This window comes from Rhinoderma darwinii, chromosome 13 (genome assembly GCF_050947455.1).
Source record: "Rhinoderma darwinii isolate aRhiDar2 chromosome 13, aRhiDar2.hap1, whole genome shotgun sequence".
In the NCBI taxonomy this organism is placed as follows: Eukaryota; Metazoa; Chordata; class Amphibia; order Anura; family Rhinodermatidae; genus Rhinoderma; species Rhinoderma darwinii.
In genome coordinates, this window is record NC_134699.1 from 26,131,379 (window position 1) to 26,157,534 (window position 26,156).

The 26,156-nt window shown below is 43.3% G+C and overlaps 1 protein-coding gene across 3 annotated transcripts in view; it reads left to right on the forward strand.

Moving 5' to 3' along the window:
- The first annotated feature begins 4,369 nt into the window (after positions 1-4,369).
- The window catches only part of UQCC1 (ubiquinol-cytochrome c reductase complex assembly factor 1), a 57,190-nt gene continuing 35,403 nt past the window's right edge, over positions 4,370-26,156 (forward strand). Inside the window, exons 1-6 of one of the 3 annotated variants that reach the window (XM_075845062.1) lie at positions 4,370-4,452; positions 10,531-10,632; positions 17,537-17,638; positions 20,386-20,493; positions 23,869-23,941; positions 25,028-25,085. In XM_075845062.1, coding sequence (XP_075701177.1) covers positions 17,612-17,638; positions 20,386-20,493; positions 23,869-23,941; positions 25,028-25,085 — 266 coding nt within the window. In that variant the 5' untranslated portion in view covers positions 4,370-4,452; positions 10,531-10,632; positions 17,537-17,611. Of the gene's footprint in view, positions 4,453-5,342; positions 5,485-5,596; positions 5,626-10,530; positions 10,633-17,536; positions 17,639-20,385; positions 20,494-23,868; positions 23,942-25,027; positions 25,086-26,156 lie in introns of those variants that run through there. The other 2 variants (XM_075845061.1, XM_075845063.1) reach the window with 2 other exon arrangements.

Here is a 26,156-nt window from a genome sequence, read left to right on the forward strand (position 1 = left end):
TTATAAAGATTTATTAATATATTTGTTACCCATAATAAACACCACAGCCTTTTATTTCCAACTATTTGCATGCTTGTCTTTATTTATGGTATTTCTGGGGGTTGCCTATGTTATCCCATGACACTACAAAAAAAAACGCCTCAAAAAAGGCTCAAAATAAGCCTCAAATTTGGAAAAGCTTCATTTTCTGCTTCAAAAAACACTTTGAAAACAGCCTCATAATTTTCAGTCACTTCTTTTTGTCCATGTGAACATACCCTAATAAAAACTGGGCATATTTTGCTCTCATTTGTTTTATTAGGCTTATTTGTAGAGGGGGTCACCGAATGTTAAGACTGTCATATAACATTAGTGGAATAAACCGGAGAGTCTCTAAAGCTAAAGCTTTAAAGTGGTTTTCCAGTCATAAGAAATTGATGGCCTTTTCCTCAGGAGAGGCCGTCAACATGTGATTGATGGGGTCCAACTCCTGTCGTCGTCCCCCCGCCGATCAGCTGTTTTGACGGGGCCGCGGTGATCGTTCGAGTGCTGCTTCCCCTTCATTCCTTATCTGCTCCTACTGTGAATCGCCAACACACTGGTAGCGGCGGATCACGCTATTACAGCCTTCTCCCATTCACGTGAATAGGAGTAGGGTGTAAGGCCTCATTTACACGAGCGTGTGCGTTTTGCGCGCGCAAAAAACGCTGCGTTTTGCGCGCGCAAAAGGCACTTGGCAGCTCCGTGTGTCATCCGTGTATGATGCGCGGCTGCGTGATTTTCGCGCAGCCGCCATCATATTGATGAGGCTAGTCGACGCCCGTCACTGTCCAAGGTGCTGAAAGAGTTAACTGATCGGCAGTAACTATTTCAGCACCCTCGACAGTGAATGCCGAACACAATCTACACCAACCTGTGAATAAAAAAAGACTTTCATACTTACCAAGAACTTCCTGCTTCCCCCAGTCCGGGCTCCCGGCCGTTGCCTTGGTGACGCGTCCCTCTCTTGTCATCCGGCCCCACCTCCCAGGATGACGCCGCAGTCCATGAGACCGCTGCAGCCTGTGATTGGCTGCAGCCTGTGCTTGGCCTGTGATTGGCTGCAGCCTGTGCTTGGCCTGTGATTGGCTGCAGCCTGTGCTTGGCCTGTGATTGGCTGCAGCTGTCACTTTGACTGAACTGTCATCCCGGGAGGTCGGACCGGAGTTATCGGTAAGTCAGAACGTCTTTTTTTTTTTACAGGTTCATGGATTTTCGGAGCGGAAGTCACTGTCCATGGTGCTGAACCAGTTTAACGCTTTCAGCACCGTGGACAGTGACTGTCTCCTGACGTCGCGTACCCGAACATTTTTTACCGGTTTCGGTCAAAACGAGTTTGGCCGAACCCGGTGAAGTTCGGGGCGCTCATCTCGAATTTGACACTCCGTTTGGATGTTTGTAAACAGAAAAGCACGTGGTGCTTTTCTGTTTACATTCAGGAGTTTGACAGCTCTTGCGCGAATCACGCAGTTCGCACGGAAGTGCTTCCGTGCGGCATGCGTGGTTTTCACGCACCCATTGACTTCAATGGGTGCGTGAGTGCGCGAAAAACGCACGATTATAGAACATGTCGTGAGTTTTTTTCTGCGCACACGCAATGAGCGCAATTCACGCATCGTCTAAACAGCCCCATTGACTAATATAGGTGCGTACGACATGCGTGCAAAGCACGCGCGTCGCACGCGCGTATAATACGTTCGTGTAAATGAGGCCTAAGGCCTCATTTACACGAGCGTATTATACGCGCGTGCGACACGCGTGCTTTTCACGCGTGTCGTACGCACCTATAATAGTCTATGGGGCTGTTTAGACGATGCGTGAATTTTGCGCTGCGTGAGTGCGTTGCGTAAAACTCACGACATGTTCTATATTCTTGCGTTTTTCACGCAACACGCACCCATTGACTTCAATGGGTGCGTGAAAACAACGCATGCCACACTGACGGTCCTGCGTTGCATGCGCGAAAATCACGCAAGAGCTGTCAAACTCCTGAATGTAAACAGAAAAGCACCACGTGCTTTTCTGGTTACAAACATCCAAACGGAGTGTCAAATTCGAGATGAGCGCACCGAACTTCACCGGGTTCGGCCAAACTCGTTTTGACCGAAACCGGTAAAAAATGTTCGGGTACGCGACGTCAGGAGACAGTCACTGTCCACGGTGCTGAAAGCGTTAAACTGGTTCAGCACCATGGACAGTGACTTCCGCTCCGAAAATCCATGAACCTGTAAAAAAAAAAAGACGTTCTGACTTACCGATAACTCCGGTCCGACCTCCCGGGATGACAGTTCAGTCCAAATGACAGCTGCAGCCAATCACAGGCCAAGCACAGGCTGCAGCCAATCACAGGCTGCAGCGGTCTCATGGACTGCGGCGTCATCCTGGGAGGTGGGGCCGGATGGCAAGAGAGGGACGCGTCACCAAGGCAACGGCCGGGAGCCCGGACTGGGGGAAGCAGGAAGTTCTTGGTAAGTATGAAAGTCTTTTTATTTTCACAGGTTGGTGTAGATTGTGATCGGCATTCACTGTCGAGGGTGCTGAAAGAGTTACTGCCGATCAGTTAGCTCTTTCAGCACCTTGGACAGTGACGGGCCTCGACTACCTCATCTCTATGATGGCGGCTGCGTGAAAATCACGCAGCCGCGCATCATGACACACGGAGCTGTCAAATGCCTTTTGCGCGTTTAAAACGCAACAAGGCTGCGTATACGCAGTGCATACGCCATGCATACGCGCGCAAAACGCAGCGTTTTTTGCGCGCGCAAAACGCATACGCTCGTGTAAATGAGGCCTAAGGGTATGTTCACACGCACTAATTACGGACGTAATTCGGGCGTTTTTGCCCCGAATTACGTCGGAAAATAGCGCCTCAATAGCGTTGACAAACATCTGCCCATTGAAAGCAATGGGCAGACGTTTGTCTGTTCACACGAGGCGTATATTTACGCGCCGCTGTCAAATGACGGCGCGTAAATAGACGCCCGCGTAGAAGAAGTGACCTGTCACTTCTTTGGCCGTAATTGGAGCCGTTATTCATTGACTCCAATGAATAGCAGCGCCAATTATGTCCGTAATGGACGCGGCGTTCAAGCGCCTGCACATGCCGTTACGGCTGAAATTATGGGGATGTTTTCAGCCTGAAAACATCCCCGTAATTTCAGCCGTACCGGCATGTGCAGGCGCTTGAACGCCGCGTCAATTACGGCCGTAATTAGCGCTGCTATTCATTGGAGTCAATGAATAGCGGCTCCAATTACGGCCAAAGAAGTGACAGGTCACTTCTTCTACGCGGGCGTTTACTTACGCGCCGTCATTTGACAGCGGCGCGTAAATATACGCCTCGTGTGAACAGACAAACGTCTGCCCATTGCTTTCAATGGGCAGATGTTTGTCAGCGCTATTGAGGCGCTATTTTCAGACGTAATTCGGGGCAAAAACGCCCGAATTACATCCGTAAATAGGCCGTGTGAACATACCCTTATACTGTGAACCGCCGCTTCAAGTGTGTCGGCGATTTACTGAACGAGCAGTGACAGTAATGAACGGGAAGCAGTGCTTGTACGATCACCGCGGCCCCGTCAAAACAGCTGATCGGCGGCGGGGGGGACGGGAGTTGGACCCCATCAATCAGCTGTTGACGGCCTGTCCGGAGGAAAAGGCCATCAATTTCTTATGACTGGAAAACCACCTTAAAATGTTATCCTGCTTCTGAATTTTTTTTTTGTAATGGCTGCAAACTAGATAAATTAAAAAAAGAAGCAATAGTTACCTCTGTTTTCCCCGGCAATCCAGCGCTGTCACTCCGGTGGCAGTCCTGGTGCTTGTTTACATACACGTAGCATGTGCCCGCTACAGACATTCAGAGGGCTCAGCGGTCATTATGCCAGAAATACAATTCGTCAGCGTTGAGACCCGCTGAACCCTCTCATTGTCTGCGGCGATCGCCATTGGCGTCTGTCATGACGTCGTTTTATTTATTCTGCTCCTAAGACGGAGCAGAGCAACGGAAATGACAGAAGAAGATGTGAACAGAGCCTTAGGGACTCACCATATTGAAAAGGGGAATACTACCACATAGTTATCAATTTATTTATACATTTCCAGTAGGAATAACAGAGGAACAGTACAATCCAGAGTTCTAAGAAAAGATTTTATGGGAATACAAGTATTTGATAAAACATACATGTCAGGAGAGCTGATAGGTTATCTTTACGTATTCTCATCACCTCTAAAATTATTATTAGCACAGCATTTTCTTTACATAGGTCCTCTGGGTTCCACCTTAAAAATAGAAAGTTACTTGTCACTGTAATCCAGTATATAGCAATAAAGTTATTTTAAGTGGCAGTGATGCCAGTCTTCATATCTCTACAGTGACTGTATTGTGCTGACATGCGTGACTATATATCATTTCCAAAGATGCGATCCTAAAGGGCAAGTAAAAATATAATGAGATGTATAACCCCCGTACTAAACCTGAATATTCAGGTTCTGCCCAGGTTCGGCGGTGTTCACACTGCAGTGTACGTTTGGAGTAAGTGCTGGGAAATATTATTTTTTACATGGCAGCCTATGTATAACATATGCCACTGTCAATTATGGGGGCACTGTGTCAGTCTCAGTTATGGGGTACTGTGGTTGTCACGATTATGGAGGCACTGTGGCTGTCAAAGTTATGGAGTACTGTGGTTGTCACGGTTATGGGGGCGCTGTGGCTGTCAAGGTTATGGTGAAACTGTGGCTGATACTGTTATGGGGCACTGTGGCTGTCATGGTTATGGGGCACTGTGGCTGTCACAGTTATGGTGGCACTGTGACTGTCACAGTTATGGGGGCTCTGTTGCTGATACTACTGTTATGGGGGCACTGTGGCTCTCATGGTTATGGGGCACTGTGGCTGTCACAGTTATGAGGGCTCTGTGGCTGATATTACTGTTATGGGGGCACAGGGGCTGTCACGGCTATGGGGGCACTGTGGCTGTCACAGTTATGGGAACGCTGTGACTGTCACTATTATGGGGGCACCATGGCTGTCACATTTATGGAGACTCCCCTAAAGGAACATGTGCCCATATAGAACACATACTGTTCCCCTTATTGGAGGATTTTACCTACATTAAAAAGAGAGATCGAAAGCTGTCAAGTTACTATCCTGATAATTACTAACATGTTTAGGAGCTGCCGTCAGTATTCAGCCTAGTGAATGTAATTTATATTATTTTATAATATATTATGTAATAAATAAATAATAATCAAATCACAAGTCTATAGCTGCTTCTGCTGCATACACATTGCCAACCACAAGATGGCGGCCATCGGTCTCCCAGGCCTACACCACAGAGCCAGAGGCGGATGCTGCTCTCCTCACCTCGGAAGTGTTTAGGTTCAGCATGGACAGAAGAGACCGGGGCCGCAGCGACAAGTAAACTCCTTGGTGTCACTATGGCAGCGCTCGTCAGATTAGGAGTAAGTAGCTGTGTACGAGACTACCCCCCAACGGGGTGAGCGAGTGGTATAGTCTGCAGCACCTGTAGTGTTGTTAGTCCGTGCTCAATATACAAAACGGGGGTGGTCCTGTGCATATATTGTGGGGACGTTTTTGGAAAGGTATAGTGTGACACAAGGTGACCTCTTATTCTTGTGTCCAGCACTGGTCGCTGAGATCACTAAACTGGACAATGTCTTAAACTGCTCCTTGTAGCAACATGATGTTATATAATATGTTATGCAACATACAATGATATTATATCATCTTTAATATATATAATCTTATTATATATTATTATTTATCATCATACCTGACACATTTCTGCACCTTTCAGTTTAGTGTTATGTAACACGTTCCAACCGAATTCGCTCTTTTTAGATTCTATTCTTACCGATGCGTTCTGTATGGCGAATGTCAGAATTTAACGTTATGAAAAATGTCAGAATTTAACGCTATGGCGAATGTCAGAATTTAACGTTCACCTGTTTCCTTCTGTATGTGATCGGGTCCATGCACACAGCACTATTATATATCCATATTGTACGGATCCATAAGACGGTGCCCGTAGGCTGCTATCGCTGTACCTCCAATTTCATACAGAGGTGCAAATAGTTTTTTCTCACTGATTGATTGTTGAGGAAGAATATGGCTACTCGTGGGAACGATATGGGAACACACATAGTTGTGGACTATTACGGACAGGGATCTGTGTGCTGCTGAACAGGGACCGTGCGCTTGGCGTTGCCTTAGACTGGGTTCACATGTAGGGATTTTCACTGAAAAATAGAATCAGAAAACTCCCTACTAATGTCTAGCGGAACACTGGTAATATATTACAGTACTGCTCTGCCATACTAGGAACATGTAGAAAAAAGATGTCTTCCGGATGTCACTTTTTATGTCTCCGCTGCGTGACATGTATAAAACGTCTTCCGGCGTATGAGGCTATCCCGCACGTAAGAGCCTTTATAATAGCAATTGCCATAAAGTCAATGGGAGGTGGATTTTGGCACGGAAATCCTCGTGAAATCCTGAACTTGTGAATGGGCCGAGGGAACTGTGTATAAGAAGCAGCAAATGAGCCTTCATACTACACTTCAACGTCCGATCTATTGGGCAAGTCCTGCTGGTTTTCTGTAATTTTGTATTATGGTTTCCTGGCAATTTTGGACATTTTCCTAAAATTTAAATTTTCTATCTAATAATCAGCCTCTATGGAATGACATATGTTAATAAACCCCCTATACCCCAAATGAAGTCATGGTACTGGAGTTCAGCACTTGAGGAGTGAAGTTTAATGCAAGAAGCTATATTAGGCTGTGTTCACATCAGCATTCGGGTTCCATTAGACCTTTCCGTCGGAGGAACCCATCAACGGAAGGGCAAACTGGAACCATAGCTTGCGCTTGCATTACCATTGGTTTCAATGGTAATGCTTCCATTGATAATGGTTTGCATTTGTCTCCGTTCCGTAAGGTTTCCGTTTTGCCAGAATTAATAGTGTAGTTGATGGGTTCCTCCAATAGCAAGGCCTGACAGAACCCATCAACGGAAACGTTAATTTTTGTAGAAAATACAGGGTGGATTCACACGCGGCCAATTTTATTTGCTCAAATTTAAAAAAAATCCTTCCATGAATGGAACTGATTTTCAGTTGCAGAAATTTCTGCAAAAAAACCTGCCGTGTGTGACTGCACTCATAGATAATCTCGCAGTATAGGTCGGCGGTGGTCATATAGTTGATTGCAATTATTAGGGTGTGTGCACACACACTAATTACGTCCGTAATTGACGGACGTATTTCGGCCGCAAGTACCGGACCGAACACAGTGCAGGGAGCCGGGCTCCTAGCATCATACTTATGTACGATGCTAGGAGCCCCTGCCTCGCTGCAGGACAACTGTCCCGTACTGTAATCATGTTTTCAGTTGGCCTTTATACGTGCAACTACTCTCCATAGAACTTAAATGGGTGCTCAAGGATGTCGGATTATGTTCACTTAGCGTTTTTTGCACACGGAAAATGGCTCTATTTTACTGCATAATGTTTTAGTGGGAATCAGCGCCAAATAACGACGACCAATAACCTGTCTAGGTGCGAAATCTGCACTAAAATTCACATTGAAATCAAACAATGAAAAGCGTGTTAATATTTAAAACCAGTGGTCTGTTTTTTAAAAAAAAAAAAATAGCGTTAAAATCAGCCTGAAAAACGCGCTGATTTTGGAGGCAAATTCAGAGTCTGATTTTTCAACCTCAACTTAATCAGGGGGAACATACCGTCAGGGCAAAGGGGGCCTTGAACAGGTGGAGGAGCGGTGTCATGGATGCAGACACGTGCAATCTCCCAGGAGGGACGAGGGCTCGATCCTTTTTAAGACTGTAGCTGGTGCCCCCACTGTTATGTGACATCTCTAATTTTGCAGGTTTTTTTTATTACCTCCTAGAAAGGTAAAATAGTGTTCATGAATGAGATTTTTCTCAACATCTGTAAATCATGAAGGTATTTTTTATTTTTTTTCTGTGTGTTTTTTTTTCTCCATAGGCTTCTCAGTAGAACTTTAAAAACGCCTGGAAAAACACTTGTACAAAATGACACAAATTAAATAACGCCAAGTGTGTGGCCTTACTGCGGTTTCAGATGGCCAAAGTTCGGCTGCATTTCAATGTCCATATTTCAGCCACAATTCCTGGACCTCTCCCGGTTCTCCTAAACCAAAGTTAGATCACCATAGGGTTCTGCGAGTATTACGACTGTCTTATGGACATTAAGGCTGGGTTCACACGACCTATTTTCAGACGTAAACGAGGCGTATTATGCCTCGTTTTACGTCTGAAAATAGGGCTACAATACGTCGGCAAACACCTGCCCATTCATTTGAATGGGTTTGCCGACGTACTGTGCAGACAACCTGTAATTTACGCGTCGTCGTTTGACAGCTATCAAACGACAACGCGTAAAAATACAGCCTCGTCAAAAGAAGTGCAGGACACTTCTTTGGACGTTTTTGGAGCCGTTTTCTCATAGACTCCAATGAAAACAGCTCCAAAAAGGGACGTGAAAAACGCCGCGAAAAACGTGAGTTGCTCAAAAAACGTCTGAAAATCAGGGGCTGTTTTCCCTTGAAAACAGCTCCGTATTTTCAGACGTTTTTGGTCACTACGTGTGCACATACCCTTAAACTCAGCCTCCTTATGTCTGTCTGGCACCGGCCTTAAAGGGAACCTGTCACCAGCATTTCACCTGTTAAACCAGCAATACCTGGTGGTAGGGGGTGAAAAATCATTTTTATGTAACCTATAATTGTCTTCTAAGTCGGCTCCGTACTTTTAGTATTCAGTTTTTTTTGTGTTCCTGTGCCGTATGCTAATGGGCATAAAAGAGTCATATCTTCATTCCTCAAGTCTTTGTGAGTTAGCCCCGCCTCCTTACTTTTGATTGACCGCTCCCCACTTCCCCCCAGCACACACAGAATCCTGCACTTGCGCATCAATGTCCAGTTCTGGTGCGTTCATACAACGGGACACCATAGCGGCGCATGTGCAGTAACTAGATTTGAGGCCCGGACAAAGCAGGTAAGGGTGTTGGTCCATACGTGACAGGAGCATGCGCACTCTCTCATACAAGATTTCGGCATTCAGCGTGGGCCGGTTTTTGATGGTCGGGCATAAGAAGAGGAACAAACGAGACTGCTGGATTATTACCATAAAAGGCGCAAAATGTTTGCAGACCGTTATTTACGGTTGGAAGAGGAGTTTAGCAGAGGGGATAACGGCAATGAACTTTTGCCAGCTCCGGCCAGCGAGGGGTGAGTAGAGTTCAATAGGTGAAATGCTGGTGACAGGTTCCCTTTAAGGAGACTCCTTCCTTTTTTATGTATGGCACCGTGATGTGGTTTTCAATAGAAGCGGTTATGGGAACAATACACACCACAACCATCGATTGTGCCCATTACCACAATAAAAATGCATCTTTATGTTACGGTGGTGGTGCGGTTTTGTGCTTCATCACTACTACAATGTACAGTAATAATAAAATAATTGACTGTATCCAGACTTTCTGCCTTGATGATCACTGAACGCACAGGACGACTTGCCAGGGCTTTTACATATGAATATAAGAAGATCCTTGGGTCGTAACATGACACATATTGTTGACTTTATCAAACAGCGTTTATGCATGATTGCTCGATAAAGTAACAAAGTACAGCGAGGCACGTATAAGAAGAGCTGCTGTAAAATAATTAAACGCACTTTCCACTTGTATTTCACAAATAATATGGCCGCCCTTGTTTTTTTTACCTACCTAGTCTACTAAACAACAAATCGTCCCAGGTTTATGTGTTGGCAGCGATAGAACGCTACGTTTTTAGAAATCACGTAAGCCCTGATAATCATTTGTAAAACTACAACTCCCAGCATGCCCTGCCAGACATAACACTGCTGTACATAATGGGGCAGGGAAGAGGATATACCTCCGTGTGCATGGTGGAATCCTTTACGTAAGCCTCATATTACTTTATTATGGAGATTGACTCTCTGATACATAAATTATAGATAATTAAAACGGCACTCCCAGATTTTTTTTAATTTTTGCTTCCAATTCTAAAGCACATCTGGTAAAAGGTAGGACTGGTATTATCAGCTCCGTTCTGGTCCGCCATTCTATCATGTGACCTACACTTTGACTATAATGATCCTACAGCGTTTTATGTTGCGATCTGGTCACTCTCTATGCGTTCCTATAAGACGCCCAATGTGAATCTCGTGGACTCCATAATGAGACTGAATCTTTTTGTCTTCTTGATCACTCCTGATCCTCAACCCCAAATTTGCTTCAACCTCACTGCCTAAATAAGCAGATTTGGTGTTCAGTAGTCTAGAAAGTTGGATGACCACTCCTGTTGTATTTGTAATGATTGGCACACTGATTGTCACCCAACATCCCACAAGTAGATATAACTAAGAATTGGATTATGTTTAACAGTCCCCTAAACTTTTTTTACTCTCTTGTTCTTTCCCTAGGCCTTACAGGTACGAATAAGTTCCCAGATTGCGGCTTGCAGTACAATACAACACAACGCAGCACAACTTCTATGGCACCGATCATGTCCCAAAACAAAAAAGGTGAGTGCAGGACTATGTTATAAAAACTACCAGTGGACTCCATTGCGATACTTTTGATCTCCATTATTAATAATATTCTGTACATTCAGCCAATGTGAAGTATTGGTTTTATGATTTTTAATTTGAAGCTCTACCTATGGCGCTTTTTGAACACCATTTTATTGTCCATATACACAGTCGAGTCACATTATTATGACCACCATCTAATATCCACAGTAACCACCATGATCAGCACGGACAGCAGCTAGATGGGCTGGGGGTGACTCAATAAGGTGCTGGTAGTTTATCTCAGGTATCTGGAGCCATGCTGACTGTAGTGCATCCCACATTTGCTGGAGGGTGCGTGGGGGAGGATCCATAGACCGAACAAGACGATCGAGGTGGTCCCACAGATGCTCAATTGGGTCCAAGTCTGGCGTATTAGGGGGCCAGAGAAGTACTTAGAAGTTTTGGTCGTGCTCTTCCAACCACTGTCGGACATTTCTAGCCGTGTGACATGTCGCATTGTCTTGCTGGAAGATTCCATCTGCCCCAGAGAAGACAAACAGCATGTATGGTGGACGTGATCTGCAACGATGGATTCATAGTCAAATCCGTTCAGACCACCTTCCACATGGATGAGGGGTCCCAGAAAATGGCATAAAAAAAATTCCTTTTTCCAGCTTGTGTCCTTCCAGCAATGGTTGCTGGGTGTTTGTTCTCTGATGTTTCTCGCCTGACACACCAATGTCCATCCGTTCGATGAAGCAGAAAACATGACTCATCGGAGAAGGCAACTCTTTATCAATCATCGGTGGTCCAATTCCGATACTGCCGTGCAAATTGCAGCTTTTTTTTTTTTCGATGCACCTTTGTTAGCATAGGAGCGGTGACGATCAGTCTGCTTCGGAGCCCCATACGCAGTAGGATTCGCTGAAATGTTGTTTTAGACACACGTCTGGTAGCCCCTGGTTGATTTTCACGGTGAGCTGCTCCACAGTAGCGTGTCGTTCGGCCCTCGCTCACCTTTTGTAGCCGACGTTTACCTCTCACATCAATGGTACGTTCTGTTCCGCAGTTTCCACTTCATTTATTCCCAATGGTGCCATTTCTCCACTCACGATACACTTTCACCACAGCAGCACGCGAACAGTTCACAAACTGCGCTGTTTGAGAAATACCGCCACCCCTGGCCCGAAAGCCAATAATCATCCCTTTTTGCAACTCTGCCATAAATAACCCCTTATATACCCACCAAGCCAGCCCACAACAAGTCAGTTTCTTCATGGGCTACGCGCTGCTGACGTTGAAAGTAGGAGGTGGTCATAATAATGTGACCGTATAATCTACAGAAAAACAGCAACTCTGCAAACACATTGCTTTACGTCTCCAGGGCCTGGGTTATAGCAAGTATTATAGCCCATTATCCGCTGCACCTGCTGAGCTCACATCTCTCTGTATCTCCTGCTTTTCAATTGATTCAAATTTTTAAACTGTAAACTTTATATCTGGCACTGTAAAGTCATTTGTAGTAGGAATACTTAAGAAATAATTGTACTTTCAGCAAACTTTTGATATGTCCTAGAGGCATTGATTTGGTGTAGAACATCTATGTGAGCCCGTCTTCAGTCTAACAAGGAGCAACGATCACAGCCGAAAGTGCATGGTGCTCGGCAAAGCGCTTCTGCACCTTCGTCTCAGTGACAGTCCACCGCACCCAAACCCCTGCTAATAAATCTGACCTGTCCCCATACTATTCTACCATTAGACGGGGCAGTATGTTATGATGACAGGTCCAATTTAATTGTGCCAAAATGCTGTGTTGAGAAGTATATGGCATTGCAGAATCCCAGTTAAGTTGTTAGAGTAGTTTCTGTTGACTGTTTCCAATGGTGACCATCAGAAATCTGAATGCAGCTTTGGACTATAACAGAAGCTATAATTTAGGATAAGTAATTCAAAGCATTTGCCAAATTGCTTATCATTTTTTTTCTTAATTATTAACTGTGTGCACTTACATCAAGACATTTATGGCATCTCCACACGATTTATGGCATATCCACCAATCTCGAGAACGGGGTCCCCTGATCCCATCCCAGCTTGGTGAGGAAGTCGTTGGCTACTGGTGATACTATGTGGATCGGTGGGTGGGCTTAAAGGGGTTTTCCCATCCTGGACATGCCATAAAAGTCTGATAGATGCAGCTCCCACCTCTGGGAACCGCACCTATCTGTAGAACAGGGCCCCCTAAACCCCGTTCTAGCTTACTCGGCTGTCGCTGCCTCTTGGCCACATTCTTGTTAGGTGGTCGGGAGTTACGGAAATATCCGAACTCACTGAGCTGCGCTGTTTCCGTATCTATCGAGTTCCGGAAACAGCGTAGCTCGCCGTGCTACGCTGTTTCAATAACTCCCATTCACTTCTATGGGAGTTACGGAAACCGCGTAGCTCAGCGAGCACTCGGATGTTTCCGTAACTCCCGACCACCTAACAAGAAGTCGCCGGGAGGCAGCGGAGCCGAGTGAGCTAGAATGGTGTTTAGGGGGCCCCGTTCTAGAGATAGGTGGGACCCGCATCTATCGGACATTTATGGCATATCCTGTGGATATGCCATAAATGTACAAGATAGGAAAACTCCTTTAAAGGAACTGCGTAGCGCTCTGTGCTTGAGTGTTTCCATAACTCCATTAGCAGTGAATGGTAGTCACAGAAACAGCATAGCTCGCTGTACTACACTGTTATTGTAACTTTCAGCGGTTGCCTCACCAGTCAGGGTCAGGATACCCCCGTTCTTGAGATAGATGTGGTACGCAGCTCTGGGACTCAGACATTTGTCTAAGATGGGAATGCCCTTTAAAGAATATATAAGGGAAGTTTAGAAATATCCTTTCCTATTTACAGAGTTGCTTTCTTTACCTATGGGAGTGTTCTGATAATCCCTTACAAGGCTTGTGGGCCCCATTTATGCGCTGGAGATCCTTTGGAGACTAGAGGATGCTGTTAAGGGTATTTGATAGTCTGTCAGCGGACTACAGGCTGTCACAAAACAGCCCAAGTCTGCTGAATTGTGAATCATGTACTACTCTACAGGTTGTTATTATTAACCTGTATTTTTCTCAAGATTAAAATGTGTAGAGGTGATGGTGCCCAATCTCCTTATGCATGGTGATCTCAAATGTCCAGCATGGTATTTCCCGCAATTATCCCCTCCTTTTTTTTCCAGCATCTTCACCAGCCCGATGTGCCAGCTCTTTTATTTAAAAACTGCTCTGATACACACAACGTATACAAAATGGCTGGAGATCCACAGCTGTGTTTATTGTATAACACTAGCTGAGATCCTGGTGGAAGTACGGTGGTGGCATAATGCCTCGGTGATCCCCAGATGTTTTTCAAATGACACTTAATCAGCCAAAAGTACATAAATAAAGGGGAAAATGTTTCATAAATCATTGTAAAAGAAAGCTGCAAAATTTCAGCATTGAAGTTATTTTAGAGGAAATTCCATTCCCTGTTGTTTATAAAATTATCCTATGTTAGTAATGTAAATTATCTCCAAAAGTGCAGGAGCGTAATGCAAGCGAGCCATCGAAGCATGAAAATTCCAAGAGCGCACAATACACGCAGCATGGTGCAGGCAGTGCTTGCCAACGTTATGGCACTTGGAGGCAGCGCAGACAGTAACGTAGTGGACGATGACCTATATATCATGGGTTGCTGTGCTGCGAGCTTGCTGGGTACCCACAGAGAGTGTTTTGATATTGAAAGGCTTGTTGGCAGCTGTTGGGGCACGGCATGCAACTGTGGAACAGTCTACCATTGTGGCAGCTATTCATTTTTACAGACGCTCTCTTCCACATTTAAACCACAGACCGTAAAGAGACCTGGCAGCGAGCAGACCGGCTGAATCTCTGCTTATTTAAATGTACAGTCTGTAGTTCACAAAGGAGATAGGGATTTACTACTTCTCATTTTCGATGCCTTTATTATTCTGTCTTGGAGACGCGTGCACATTGCTCACGTAAACGGGTAAAACAATGACCTTTTTATCTTTTTTTTTTTTTATTTTTCAGAAGTGTTCATTGAACGGAAGCTGGAAACATAATTATGTGTGTGAATGATAATCCTTTAAATTAACCCTTTGTTCATTGTGTAGCAATAGAATCCGTGTTGCAGGTCTTTTTTTCTATCAGTTTGTAAGAAGGCACATGGAATAAAAAATTTTAAAAAGTGGGTACAATAGGGTATGAGGAAAAAAACAAACAAAAAAAGCAGGGAGGGCAGGGTGTGATGGGAAGAGAGATGGAATTGAGTCTATCCAGGTGACATTCTGAGTAGTAGAGATGGACTCTGGGGACTCTGAGTTACAGCAATGGGGAAGATTTCTGGGAACATAAAGTTAATGAACACAGACCTGTCAGAAGATAGTATTTGTGGGAGTCTGGGCACTGAGACCCCCATGGATCCCTGCGGTGCCTCTTTCCATAGACTATAATGGTACAGCAGTTGGGATGGGGGCTGACCAGCTCCGCAGCCCCTTCATTCTAGATTGGTGGAGGTCTCAGCACCCAGAGCCCCACTGATACTATCTACTGATAAAGCAGATCTCTTATCTTTGGCTGGTGAGGGGCTTTGTTCTGCTCTTGAGATGAAAAACATAATAGTACAGGAGCAAAAGAAAAAAATACCACCATGTCTCTGACCCAGTGCCCGTGTTCTAGTGGCCAGCAGCGTTATTGGACAGGTAGACAGAAGCTCCTTTCACTGGACTGTGCTAACAACTACTATTGGGCATCGGCAGGGTTTATGTGGATCACCTCTGACTACGGTTTTCACATGTCTATTGAAATGAACAGGTAGTCTAAAGCAATGGAGTCATATGCCCCCCATGACTACCAGTATATACGCACTACAAAATAAATTGTCAGCGCTTCAGTTTAAAAGCATATGGATGTCATAGTGGGGGATACCCCGGCTCAGGGCACCCCTCTATTCAATATGGTAGAGAACAACTAACAAGCAGTGACTCTCACTCTGGTGGAATCGAGCCATCCATGGATTACATGGACGGCCATTCCTTTTAATGCCCGCACGGAGTACTACATCTCTCCTATAGCTGTTTTGCATGAAAAATTATCAGCCAACTCCTTGGGCCTCCAGAGCCACAGCGGCCCTCATATTTAAGCGCTTGCCAGTGATGAGACAACTCCTTTAAGTATCCAGGTCCTGATAATTTATTGTAAACCCTCCGCCCTATACTGTAGATGTGTCATCCCAAAATCCTTTCCTGGGACCCCACAGTTTATGAGAATAAATTGGTCTAGATGACTCTGGTTTTCATATGGATGTGCGGCTACCCTTCCACAGAAATCAAAATGAGTGACATAAATGGGAGTACCAACAGTTTTCAGTGCCCACCATTAATTTTGGTGGACAGATGTTTTTGTATATGTGGGAATCTCTTCATAAAATATGGAGCCTCACTCCATTCATTCTTGATATCCGTTAGGGTCTCAGCTGCCAGACCCCCAACAATATAACTCATGATATGCTTGTTAGGCTATGTTCACGCCTGCTTCAGTGTGTTCCGTTGTTCTGCTCCATCAGAGGAGCAGAACAAGGGAATAACAGAAGCAGCGGTTCCGTTTCACAACGGACACTGCCGGCGGCCAACTGATCTTAGTGACTTTAATGGCCGCTTTCCGTCGAGATTTTACCGGAGACCATAGCGCAGCATGCTGCGCTATAGCCTCCGGTAATCTCGGCCAGATCTGCGACGGAGGCCCCCAATGGAGCCTCCAACACAGATGTGAACGAGGCCTTATGTTGTCACAAAAGTCCATTATTGGAAATCCCCCCTCAAACAGCATCAGTCCTTAACTTAAGGCCTAACCCTGAGAAAGGTTCAAGAATCTAAAAATGGTACAAAAACAAATCCGGATTGAAACTAAAATGGTACGAGAGGGGGCCTAACTAATTGCAAAGGGAAATTTCATATTGCTACCTTGTGTCCATGGGCTGATTGAAGTTATGCTAAAACATACAACCTAAAAATGTGTTTTCCACGTTCAGTCAAATGAAATGCAATGGCTCGCCTTGAGTAGACAAAAAGTAATCATGATAGACGGTATGCATGTCAAATAAAAGGAAAAGCTTTAAGAAAGTAAATTATGCTAAAGAGCCTGTGCCAAGTAAGACTTGGCAACCTTCTTTTCAGTAAAGGAAGGAAAACGATAAACAGAAATGCAGAAATTGATTTATCCTGTATCACTGTGTCAATAAACGCCTCTGACTTGATACTCGACCGGCTGCCCGTAGCACTAACATAATCTGCTTCTGTTAGAATATTCCGTATTCACTTGCGTCCAGCAGTGTAGACTTTTGTGTATAGCAAATAAACATAAAAAATTCTATATAGCGTAGTAAAGGTTTATAGGACACCCCTAGCATGTGTACAGTCCATGTCCAATACAACGTGTCGTGTTATGTCTAATATTGACATTTTGCTTTGCCTATTGTTACCCAGCTTTCTGTAGAGCCCAACTAGACGATAAATTTGGATGGGTATGTAGGAGTATACCATCTATTTTGCTGGTGTAAGTGTAAATGGCGCAGGATAGGTTGGTGCTGTAATGTATTGATTAATACATTTGGTAAGGTGAATTAGCTTTTCACAATACAAGTGACTATAATCTGCAAGCAGTAAGGCTAGAGCGCCACTGAATAGCCCACGAGACGCTATATATTGACAGGATTGTTTGCGACTGTTTATGTCTTAGGGTTTAAAGTGATGACAGGTCGTCTTTAATGTCCACTGTATTATGATCAATTACCAAAAAAAAAAAAAAGATATATATATATATATATATGAGAAAGTTTTTCATGATGGTTCTTTTTTTCCTTTCTTTTTTTTTTTGCTTTTCAGAATCTTTGTACTTTTAATACAGGACTAAAAGTTGAACACAAAGGACTACTACTCACAACTGTGGGGAAACAAATAATGAAGACAATGCACACAACACAAAGAGTAAGACCAAGTTGGTATTGTCAATGTTCCCAGTAAAATTTTCAGAAGACAGAGGATTTTTTTTAATTTTTATATATAGTTTTGCATTTGATATTGTCATGTATAGTTTTTATGTGTACAGTATTGTCATGTTCTCTGCTTAGTCCACCATCTTTATCACCTCCAACATGATTCCTAGTAAACGGTTTGGGTTTAGGCAAATTAATAATTTTAGGCATCAGTCTACAGAGCTATCCTTGCCGTCAAATACTGTAACCCCAATGGATACCTGATGGACTACATTATCAGTTAATTGGGTCCATTATGTTTTGATGGCATCTGCTCAAAAATGGAAGCCATGACACGATTGAGAACAAAGCCTAATTTCATCTATAAGCACCATATCTTTAGTTTGACTTTCCCACGTGTTGAATTATACATGGAGGTTTCCCTGTTTTTTTCCCATTATTATAGGATCGTTTCAGGTTCAACCTCTGGGACCCCCGCTAATCATGAGAATGGAGGGTCCAGGTTTGCATTAAAGTGAATAGGGCTGCACAGCAGGAGGCGACGAGTATCGCTGTGCAGGGAAAATCTGGGAAGGAGCAGCAGCGCTCAACCAGTACTGTTGCAGTTTCATTCTAAGGATTGATGAGGGTCAGGGCAGTTGGACCCCCACCGATCACTAAGTGGTGTCATATTCTAGACATATGCCATCACTTAGTATTGTAGACAAACCCCTTCAATATCTCACCCCATTTTTAATTAAGTGTGTACATGCAACGTTCATTGTGCATGGAGTTTGTATGCTCGCCCCATTCATTGGCTTTATCGGATTATTGGAAACCTGAAAGAACAATATTGTTTTCTTGCACGAAGACCTTCTCGGTAAAAGAAGACATTTGCATTCAAACACAACACCTCTTACTGAAATTTTTTGATGATTCTATCGTAATGTCCTTTGCATGGGGCACAGACGATGCCTAAATAGCACACGTTGCCTAAAAAGGACCCTTGTTGTCAGTGTATACATCTTTATTTCACCCTGCCCTTGGATTCATGTAATAAAACATTGTGGTTTACCTCTGATATTAGAATATTTTGTCAGGGCATGTGCCAATGTTGGCTGTTTATTTTCTGATCTTCTTCTGTAACTATATATAAAGAAGTTTGTTGACCCATCTGCTTCACCCCCAGTCTTTATAGCTACTTCTGTAAAGAGCTTCCAACCTCCAAACCCCAAGACTGTAAAATAAACACACTGCGGTGTAGTTGTGGTGATATTTATGCCAAACTGAAGTGTTTTGTCAGTTTATGTGACGCGAAAAACATAAAAAATACAAAATAGGAGATGAAATAAAGATAACAACACGTCTGAATGTTCTAGATTTTGTTATAAAATGGGAAAATCGTATAGCGAGGTCTAACTTTTATATATGTTACAGCTTAAAGGGGTTGTCCAGGATTAAAAACCGCACCACACCTGTCGACAGGTTATGTGTGGTATTGCAGATTGACCCCATTCACTTCAATGGAGTTGAGCTGCAAAGCCAGACACAAACCATGAACAGATGTGCAGCCATGTTTTTCTAATCCTGGGCAACCCTTTTAAGGGTATGTTCACACGGCAGCCTCCGTTACGGCTGAAATTACGGAGCTGTTTTCAGGAGAAAACGGCTCCGGAAATTCAGATTTAATGGCATGTGCAGGCGCTTTTCGCTGCGTCCATTACGGGTGTAATTGGAGCTGTTTTTCCATGGAGTCAATGGAAAACGGCTCCAATTACGTCTCAAGAAGTGACAGGCACTTCTTTGACGCGGACGTCTTTTCTACGCGCCGTCTTTTGACAGCGGCGCGTAAAAAAAATGACCGTCGGCACAGAACATCGTAAAGCCCATTAAAATGAATGGGCAGATGTTTGCCGACGCTTTTGGAGCCGTATTTTCGGACATAATTCAAGGCTAAAACGCCCGAATTACGTCCGTAAATAGTGTGTGTGTGAACCCAGCCTTAGTCTTCACAAAGCCCTCTCCCAGTAGTGTATCTACATAGTCCTTGGAAACCACTGTGAAACTACATTCGCGAACAGATATATAGAATAAGCAGATACATAATGTTAGCGTTCCTTTAAGTCAACATCGAATACGGAACTGTAGACACTCACAAGGTTGGTGGTGGAAGAGAAAATCAACTAGAAGACACCTAGGATTGAAAGAAAATATTAATGGCATATTTCATGTTGAGAACTATTCGTTCTTGAAGTCCCCTTCCAGTGGCCGCAGCAGGGGACATGTAGCATTACATGCCGGCCATTGAAATGAATGGCCATCCATGTAATGCATGGATGCTGGGACATAGAGGGGGTTCTGAGCTGGGGACCCCCTCAATGATGTCAATACCCTATCTGGGCATATGGTTGGGTTGTCCTTGCGAGACAACCCCATTAAAGTTAAATTTAACTACGTTATGTTGCCTATCTGCTCCTGAATATTGTATAATTCACCAAAAGGCCACCACTCTACCTAAAAATATGCCCGAGGAAAATTCTGTTATCTTAGCTTAAAAATTGGAGGAATCTTTGAGAAATCCAGACGCTCTGGTGCCAATCTAGTGGTTGTGCCGTGTAAAAGACTCTTTGTGACTATGTGCATTGTAAATGACTTTGTTTGCCGGATTGATTTAGTTTGTTTTATTGCTTTCTTACATGTATTTCCATTGTATGAATTCAGATGTGTTGTCAATGTTACTTAAATTTTTCTCTTCTCCAGAACAGTGCAACAAAAGATGAACTTCGACCCTCAGAGGAAGAGGTTGGAACGTTTACCAAGATAATTGAAGCAATGGGCTTTACTGGACCGCTGAAATTTAACAAATGGGTGAGATATTTTTTTTATTTTAGAGGGGTTGTCTAGTTTAGAAAACCCATTTTCGTACATCCTGTTAGGAAATTCTGAGTTAACAGAGGAGGTCCTCTGTTCAGGATCCTCATCTCTTGGCCAGAGTGGAGAGCGGGTTGCATAGAGAGTCTCACTCTGGAGGACTTTTCTTCTCCTGCATTACATTGATTTGAATAGGCAACGTGTAATACTTAGTTTCTCCTGTGGTGGCACTGCAGGAAAATTAAACACATACTGCCAGGTATCTCCACAGATTACAGCTGATCACTAGGGTCCCATCAAGCGGACACTTTGGGATCAACTTATTGTCACGGGACCTTTCTAACAAGTAGGGATTGTCAGAAGCGGAGCACCCCTTTAAGTAACAGGGCTGATTTTACAGTTTTGTCTGCATTATTATATACAATCTCTCTGGGACCCAGAGCGGGATCCAAACATTGAGTTTTGATCTCACCTTATTGTCATGAATACAATTTATTAAATTGAAACTACTAAATATTAACATTTTGAACTCTTAAGAATCGAGTAATAATAATTGTTGATGAAAAACTGAGATCAAGTGGACTTCATGACTGAAGAGTGAACCAATCGCAGATCACACTGTCATTACATTGATGTAACAGGTGCCCTACTAGCTCCATGCACACCTCTCTAGGGTTATATTCTCCTCCAACAACCAAGTTATGTTAAAGAGATAATATGGTCCCTTGACAATAACCTGATCATAAAATGTCCCCCTGCTGGAACCCCCAGTGATCAGTTGTAAACTGTGGGCAAACCTGGCAGTGAGTGTTCAACTTCCCTGCAGCGCCACCACAGGAGAAATTAAGCATTACACAGTGCCCATTCATGTCAATAGGCTGTCTGTCCAATACAGGACAGGTCCTCCAAAACAGGAGATGTTCCTTGTAACTGCTCTCCACTTTGGCCAAAAGATGGGGATCCTGAACAAAAGAGCCCCCATTAATTAAGAATTCCGTAAAGGGGTACATGAAGATTGTTTTTCTAGACTACACAACCCATTTTTTAGATACCATAGCTCATCGGTTTTCTCCCATGCCAAGTTCTATGTGACTCTTCCTAAGGATAGGTGTTGATCTTTGCTTTTACGGCTCATGGCTTCTATGTGGTGATATCACTTGGACACCCTATGGTACCATTTATATGGGAAATGTACAAAGGCATTGTACAGCGCTGTTATTTGGCCACTATATATTCTACGGAATACATTTCACACTGCCGCAAGATGACTCTTCTGAAAAATTGAGAAACTGTATATGGAAAGGGAACATACGCAGGAGCCTAAACGTGGCTAGTGCTAATTATGCCGAACGTTGTGGATATGTTTTTCCTCAAAGTCAATGCAGTAAAATCAAAATAAAGGAACTTTTTATTTTTCTTCAAACGGTTACCGTACACTTGACGACTTTTATTTCGGTAAAGGAAAATAAAATGAGACAACTCGACGCACATCATTTAATGAAAGTCTGCACAAACGTTTATTTGAAAATAAAGCAAATATCAGTTTTAGGGTTTTTTTCTTTCTTTTTTTTTTTTTAAGCGTTGCTTAATGAAGTATGCAGTGTGCAAGCTGTGTAGGACATCTGTTCTTTGTGGTTTTGTGGCATCTGGCATCCACTAAATGCTGACATTTTAACTCCTTTTAAATAAAGGTTAAGTGATTTAATAAAAACTTTGGGTCCAGATTTTGCCATTTTGGGTGCATTGAATCAGACTTTGTATTTTACTCCCAAACCATTAGAAGGAACTTTCCTTCCAAATTTACATATTGAGTCTGAATTCTGACGACTAAATGCAAGGTGTGCGGTGTGAGGATCTCTGCAGGGTTACCTCACTAGTTTCTGGAATTAGTGTTATTGACGTGTAGCTAAATGTAATGGATTTATTCAAAATAATTTCCTAAAATACGTCTGCTTTAGACAACCCCAGTTGAGATAGTAGAGGAGGGTTTCTAGACAGAGACCCCCTTTGCATGGTTCTTGACTCAGTTTTCAATGGATGCTAGCCATCCTGCAATGTATACCCATGGATTTTAATGTCTTGCTTTGTTCTCCTGGCACTGTCATTGCAGGACACCCTTTAAAAAAAAAGATCTGGTCAATATATCATGCCCTTCAAATTAGAGCATTGATGTGATTCCCTAAAATAGCTCTACTAATGAGTGTAATTACTTCCACTAAACAGCCCCAAACAGGGGGCAGAAGAGAGAGCAATTCCTGCTCTGAGGAGCTGCATGGTGTATCACATGATCCTTTTCAGAGCTGCTGACTGGCTGTGAGGGATCATGTGATACGCCAATCGGGGAGGGCTTTCTTTGCAGCCACCACTTGGCACTTCGGCACTGATCGAATTGGAATCACGGCAGTGTAACCTTCATCGATCAACATGAATAAAAGGGCAATGCAAGGTGAGGTTGTACAGCCATAACTATTTTTTAATGCACTAGAAAATCTGCTCTGATTGAAGACCTACACCAGTAGAAACAGCAAGAAATAGAGCGCCACGGGTGGACATTCATCCATATAAGACCTTATTCACATGACTGGGATAATCAGCCGGGTCGCTGCCGTTTTTTTTACGGCCATCACGCGGCTGCATTAAAATCAATGCATCTCTATGGGGCTATTTACATGGCCGTTTTTTTAATGGACCTTGTGAACGGCCCGGGCAAAAAAAAGGAAATGTCCTATTTTTGCCCAGTTTCCTGGATCCCTCAATAGACTTTGGTCTATGGGGATCCGTGAAAACAGGTGCAAATCGGCCGTGATAAAACGGCTGATTTAACACCAGGTCGTGTGAATAAAGCCTTAGGCCTGATTCAGATGAACGTGTCTGGTTTGTGTCCGCAAAAGCCGGACCGTATTTCATGAATTTCAGCTTCGTGTGCTTTCTGTGTGGCATCAGTGTTCCTGTTTTTTTTTTCTCATCATTTCTTTAGCGACTGGTATGTGAAAAACACACACCGCACACAGATGTTGTCCGTGTTTTTCACCCACCCATTGACTTCAATGGGCGACATGGTCCACAACAATGGACCAAAATAGGACATGCAGTGCGTTTCACACAACGGACACACGCTGCGTGAAAAAACAGCCTCATTTAATTGAATGGGTCCGTGTGTTGTCATTTTTTTTTAATTTTTTTTTTAACAGACAGCACACGGACATATAATACGCTCGTCTGAATCGGGCTTAAAGGGAACTTGTTTTCTCATAATAGAGTCTCTGCATAATCCAGTGTCACTTTATATTCTATTTTTGTATTAATGAAAAGTTTTGCTGCAATGTTTTTTAGTTTGGAACTTGACAACAATTGTATCTTTTACTTTTACAGAAAATTAAAATCGCTGCTTTGCGCATGTATACCTGTTGTGTGGATCGAATAGATTATGATGAGTTTTTTGAAAGTAAGTCTGAATTTTATTTTCTGGTTGTCGGTAATGATAACTTATCGCTTATTATGAACTTATTTCTGTTCACCATAGATCAATAAAATCAATTCTTTCCTGGCAAGAGCACATTAAACATTATAATATTAGGGACCTGGTCTGAGTTTTTTGCAAGTTCAGGAAGAAAGTCCTCAAACCATCCAATTTGTACACCTCTAAGGAAGTTTTTAATATTTGCACGATGGGTTTAGGTTTCTAGCACATTTTTACATGGTTGTATTTTTGATCTGTTTTGATCTGTTATATATGTGTGGATGTAGCCAAAAGTTTGGCCATGTGAATAGACCCAAAATGCTAATTATTTACATGTTTCCATACTAGGTCACTTTCTAATACAAGCATCTGAAAGATTTTCTTAAACTGAGGTTCCCCAAAACACATCAGCAGGGAGACCAGTCGCTTTATAAGTAGAAATGCCAAACTGATTCAATTGATTAAAGGGGATGTCCAGTTTACAAAATAAACTCCTAAATAAAGAGCGGTCCTCTGTTATAGATCCTCATCTCTTGGCCAGAGTGGTTACAAAGATCCTCTTACACTCTGGAGAACCTGTCCTGTATTAGACAGACAATCCATTGATATGAATGGCCACTGTGTAATGCCTAATTTCACCTGTGGTGGCACTGCAGGGAAATTTAACACTTACTGCCAGGTTTCCCCACAGGCTACATCTGTTCGCTAGAGGTCCGTATATGGGGACACTTTGTGAGCAGCTTATTGTCAAGGGACCCTTCTAACAAGTAGGCATTATCCAAAGTGGAGAACCCCTTTAAATGGGTTTTCCCATCTTATGAAGTGATAACATATTGCAAAGACATACCATTGCTTTCTGATCAGTGGGAGTCCAACCTCTGGAATGGCGATATACCATCACTTTATGACATAGGAGTAACCCCTTAAGAAAATGCAGCCACATGCAAAATATAAACTTCTAAATGTATATATCCGTGACTTACCTGCTGCTGTACTATATTATTGTTAGCTGTATAGGCAACACTATTAAAGACCTAATGGAAAATCTCTGTTTTGTGTTTTTGAATGCAGAATGCAGTCTGCCCGATACATTGAATTCTTGGTTCCTAGTGACGCAGCTACATGTATGGTAAGTAAGAAGCATCCAAGTCTCCGGTATACACTATGAAGGATTGCAGCTGCCTGAATTTAGCATGGATCTAACAGAATCTGAAAGATTTCCTACTGAAACATACAGTGAGCTATGTAGGGAAGCGCTATACTGGATATTTAAGAGTCACAGAATACTTGCTGTATACTTTATCTACGATTTCTAGAACAGTTCTGAGCACTTTACCTTACATAAAGGTATGACATGTCAATAGGACTTCCAAATAATAGGCAAAGAAGTTTATTGGTCTACGTTATGTAGATCAGTGTTTTTTAACTTCGATCTCTAAAGGGTAACTAAACGTTCGACAAACTTCTGACATGTCATAGTGACATGTCAGAAGTTTTGATTGGTGGGGGTCCGAACACTGAGACCCCCCACCAGTTGCTAAAACGAAACAGCAGAGGAGCTCGTGTGAGCGCTCCGCTGCTTATTTTCTGTTCGGCTTTTTCCGGAAAGCCGATGTATCGGAGTATGGGCTCATAGACATTCTATTGAGCCCGTACTCCGATACATTGATTTCTGGGAAAAGCCGAACAGAAACAAAGCGGCTGAGCCCTCACATGAGCGCTTCTGCCACTTCGTTTTAGCAATTGGTGGGGGTCTCAGTGTTCGGACCCCCACCAATCAAAACTTATGACATGTCAGAAGTTTTTTGAACGTTTAGTTACCCTTTAAGTGCCCCCAACAGGTCAAGTTTTCAAGATGTCCAAAGTATTACACAAGTAATATCATTATTGTCAGTGCATCAGTCATTGCCACAGGTGTTCTCTCTATGGGGTATATCGTCAAATCATGACCAGTTTGGGGTACTTGAGGACTGTAGTAAAGCAAGACTGATCTAGACCAATTAAAAAACCTTTGGATGTATGCTGACGTCTTTGCATGTGCTTTGGGTATACATTGGAGGGAAGTGAATGACTATACAGAAGATTGGGGTAATCATTTTTTGGAATGCTGGTGCTGTTCCTTTATTATCATTTTTGAATATCAATAGGACATAAAATACTGTTTGGTTGGGATCCGAAAGCTGGGACCCCGAATGGATCC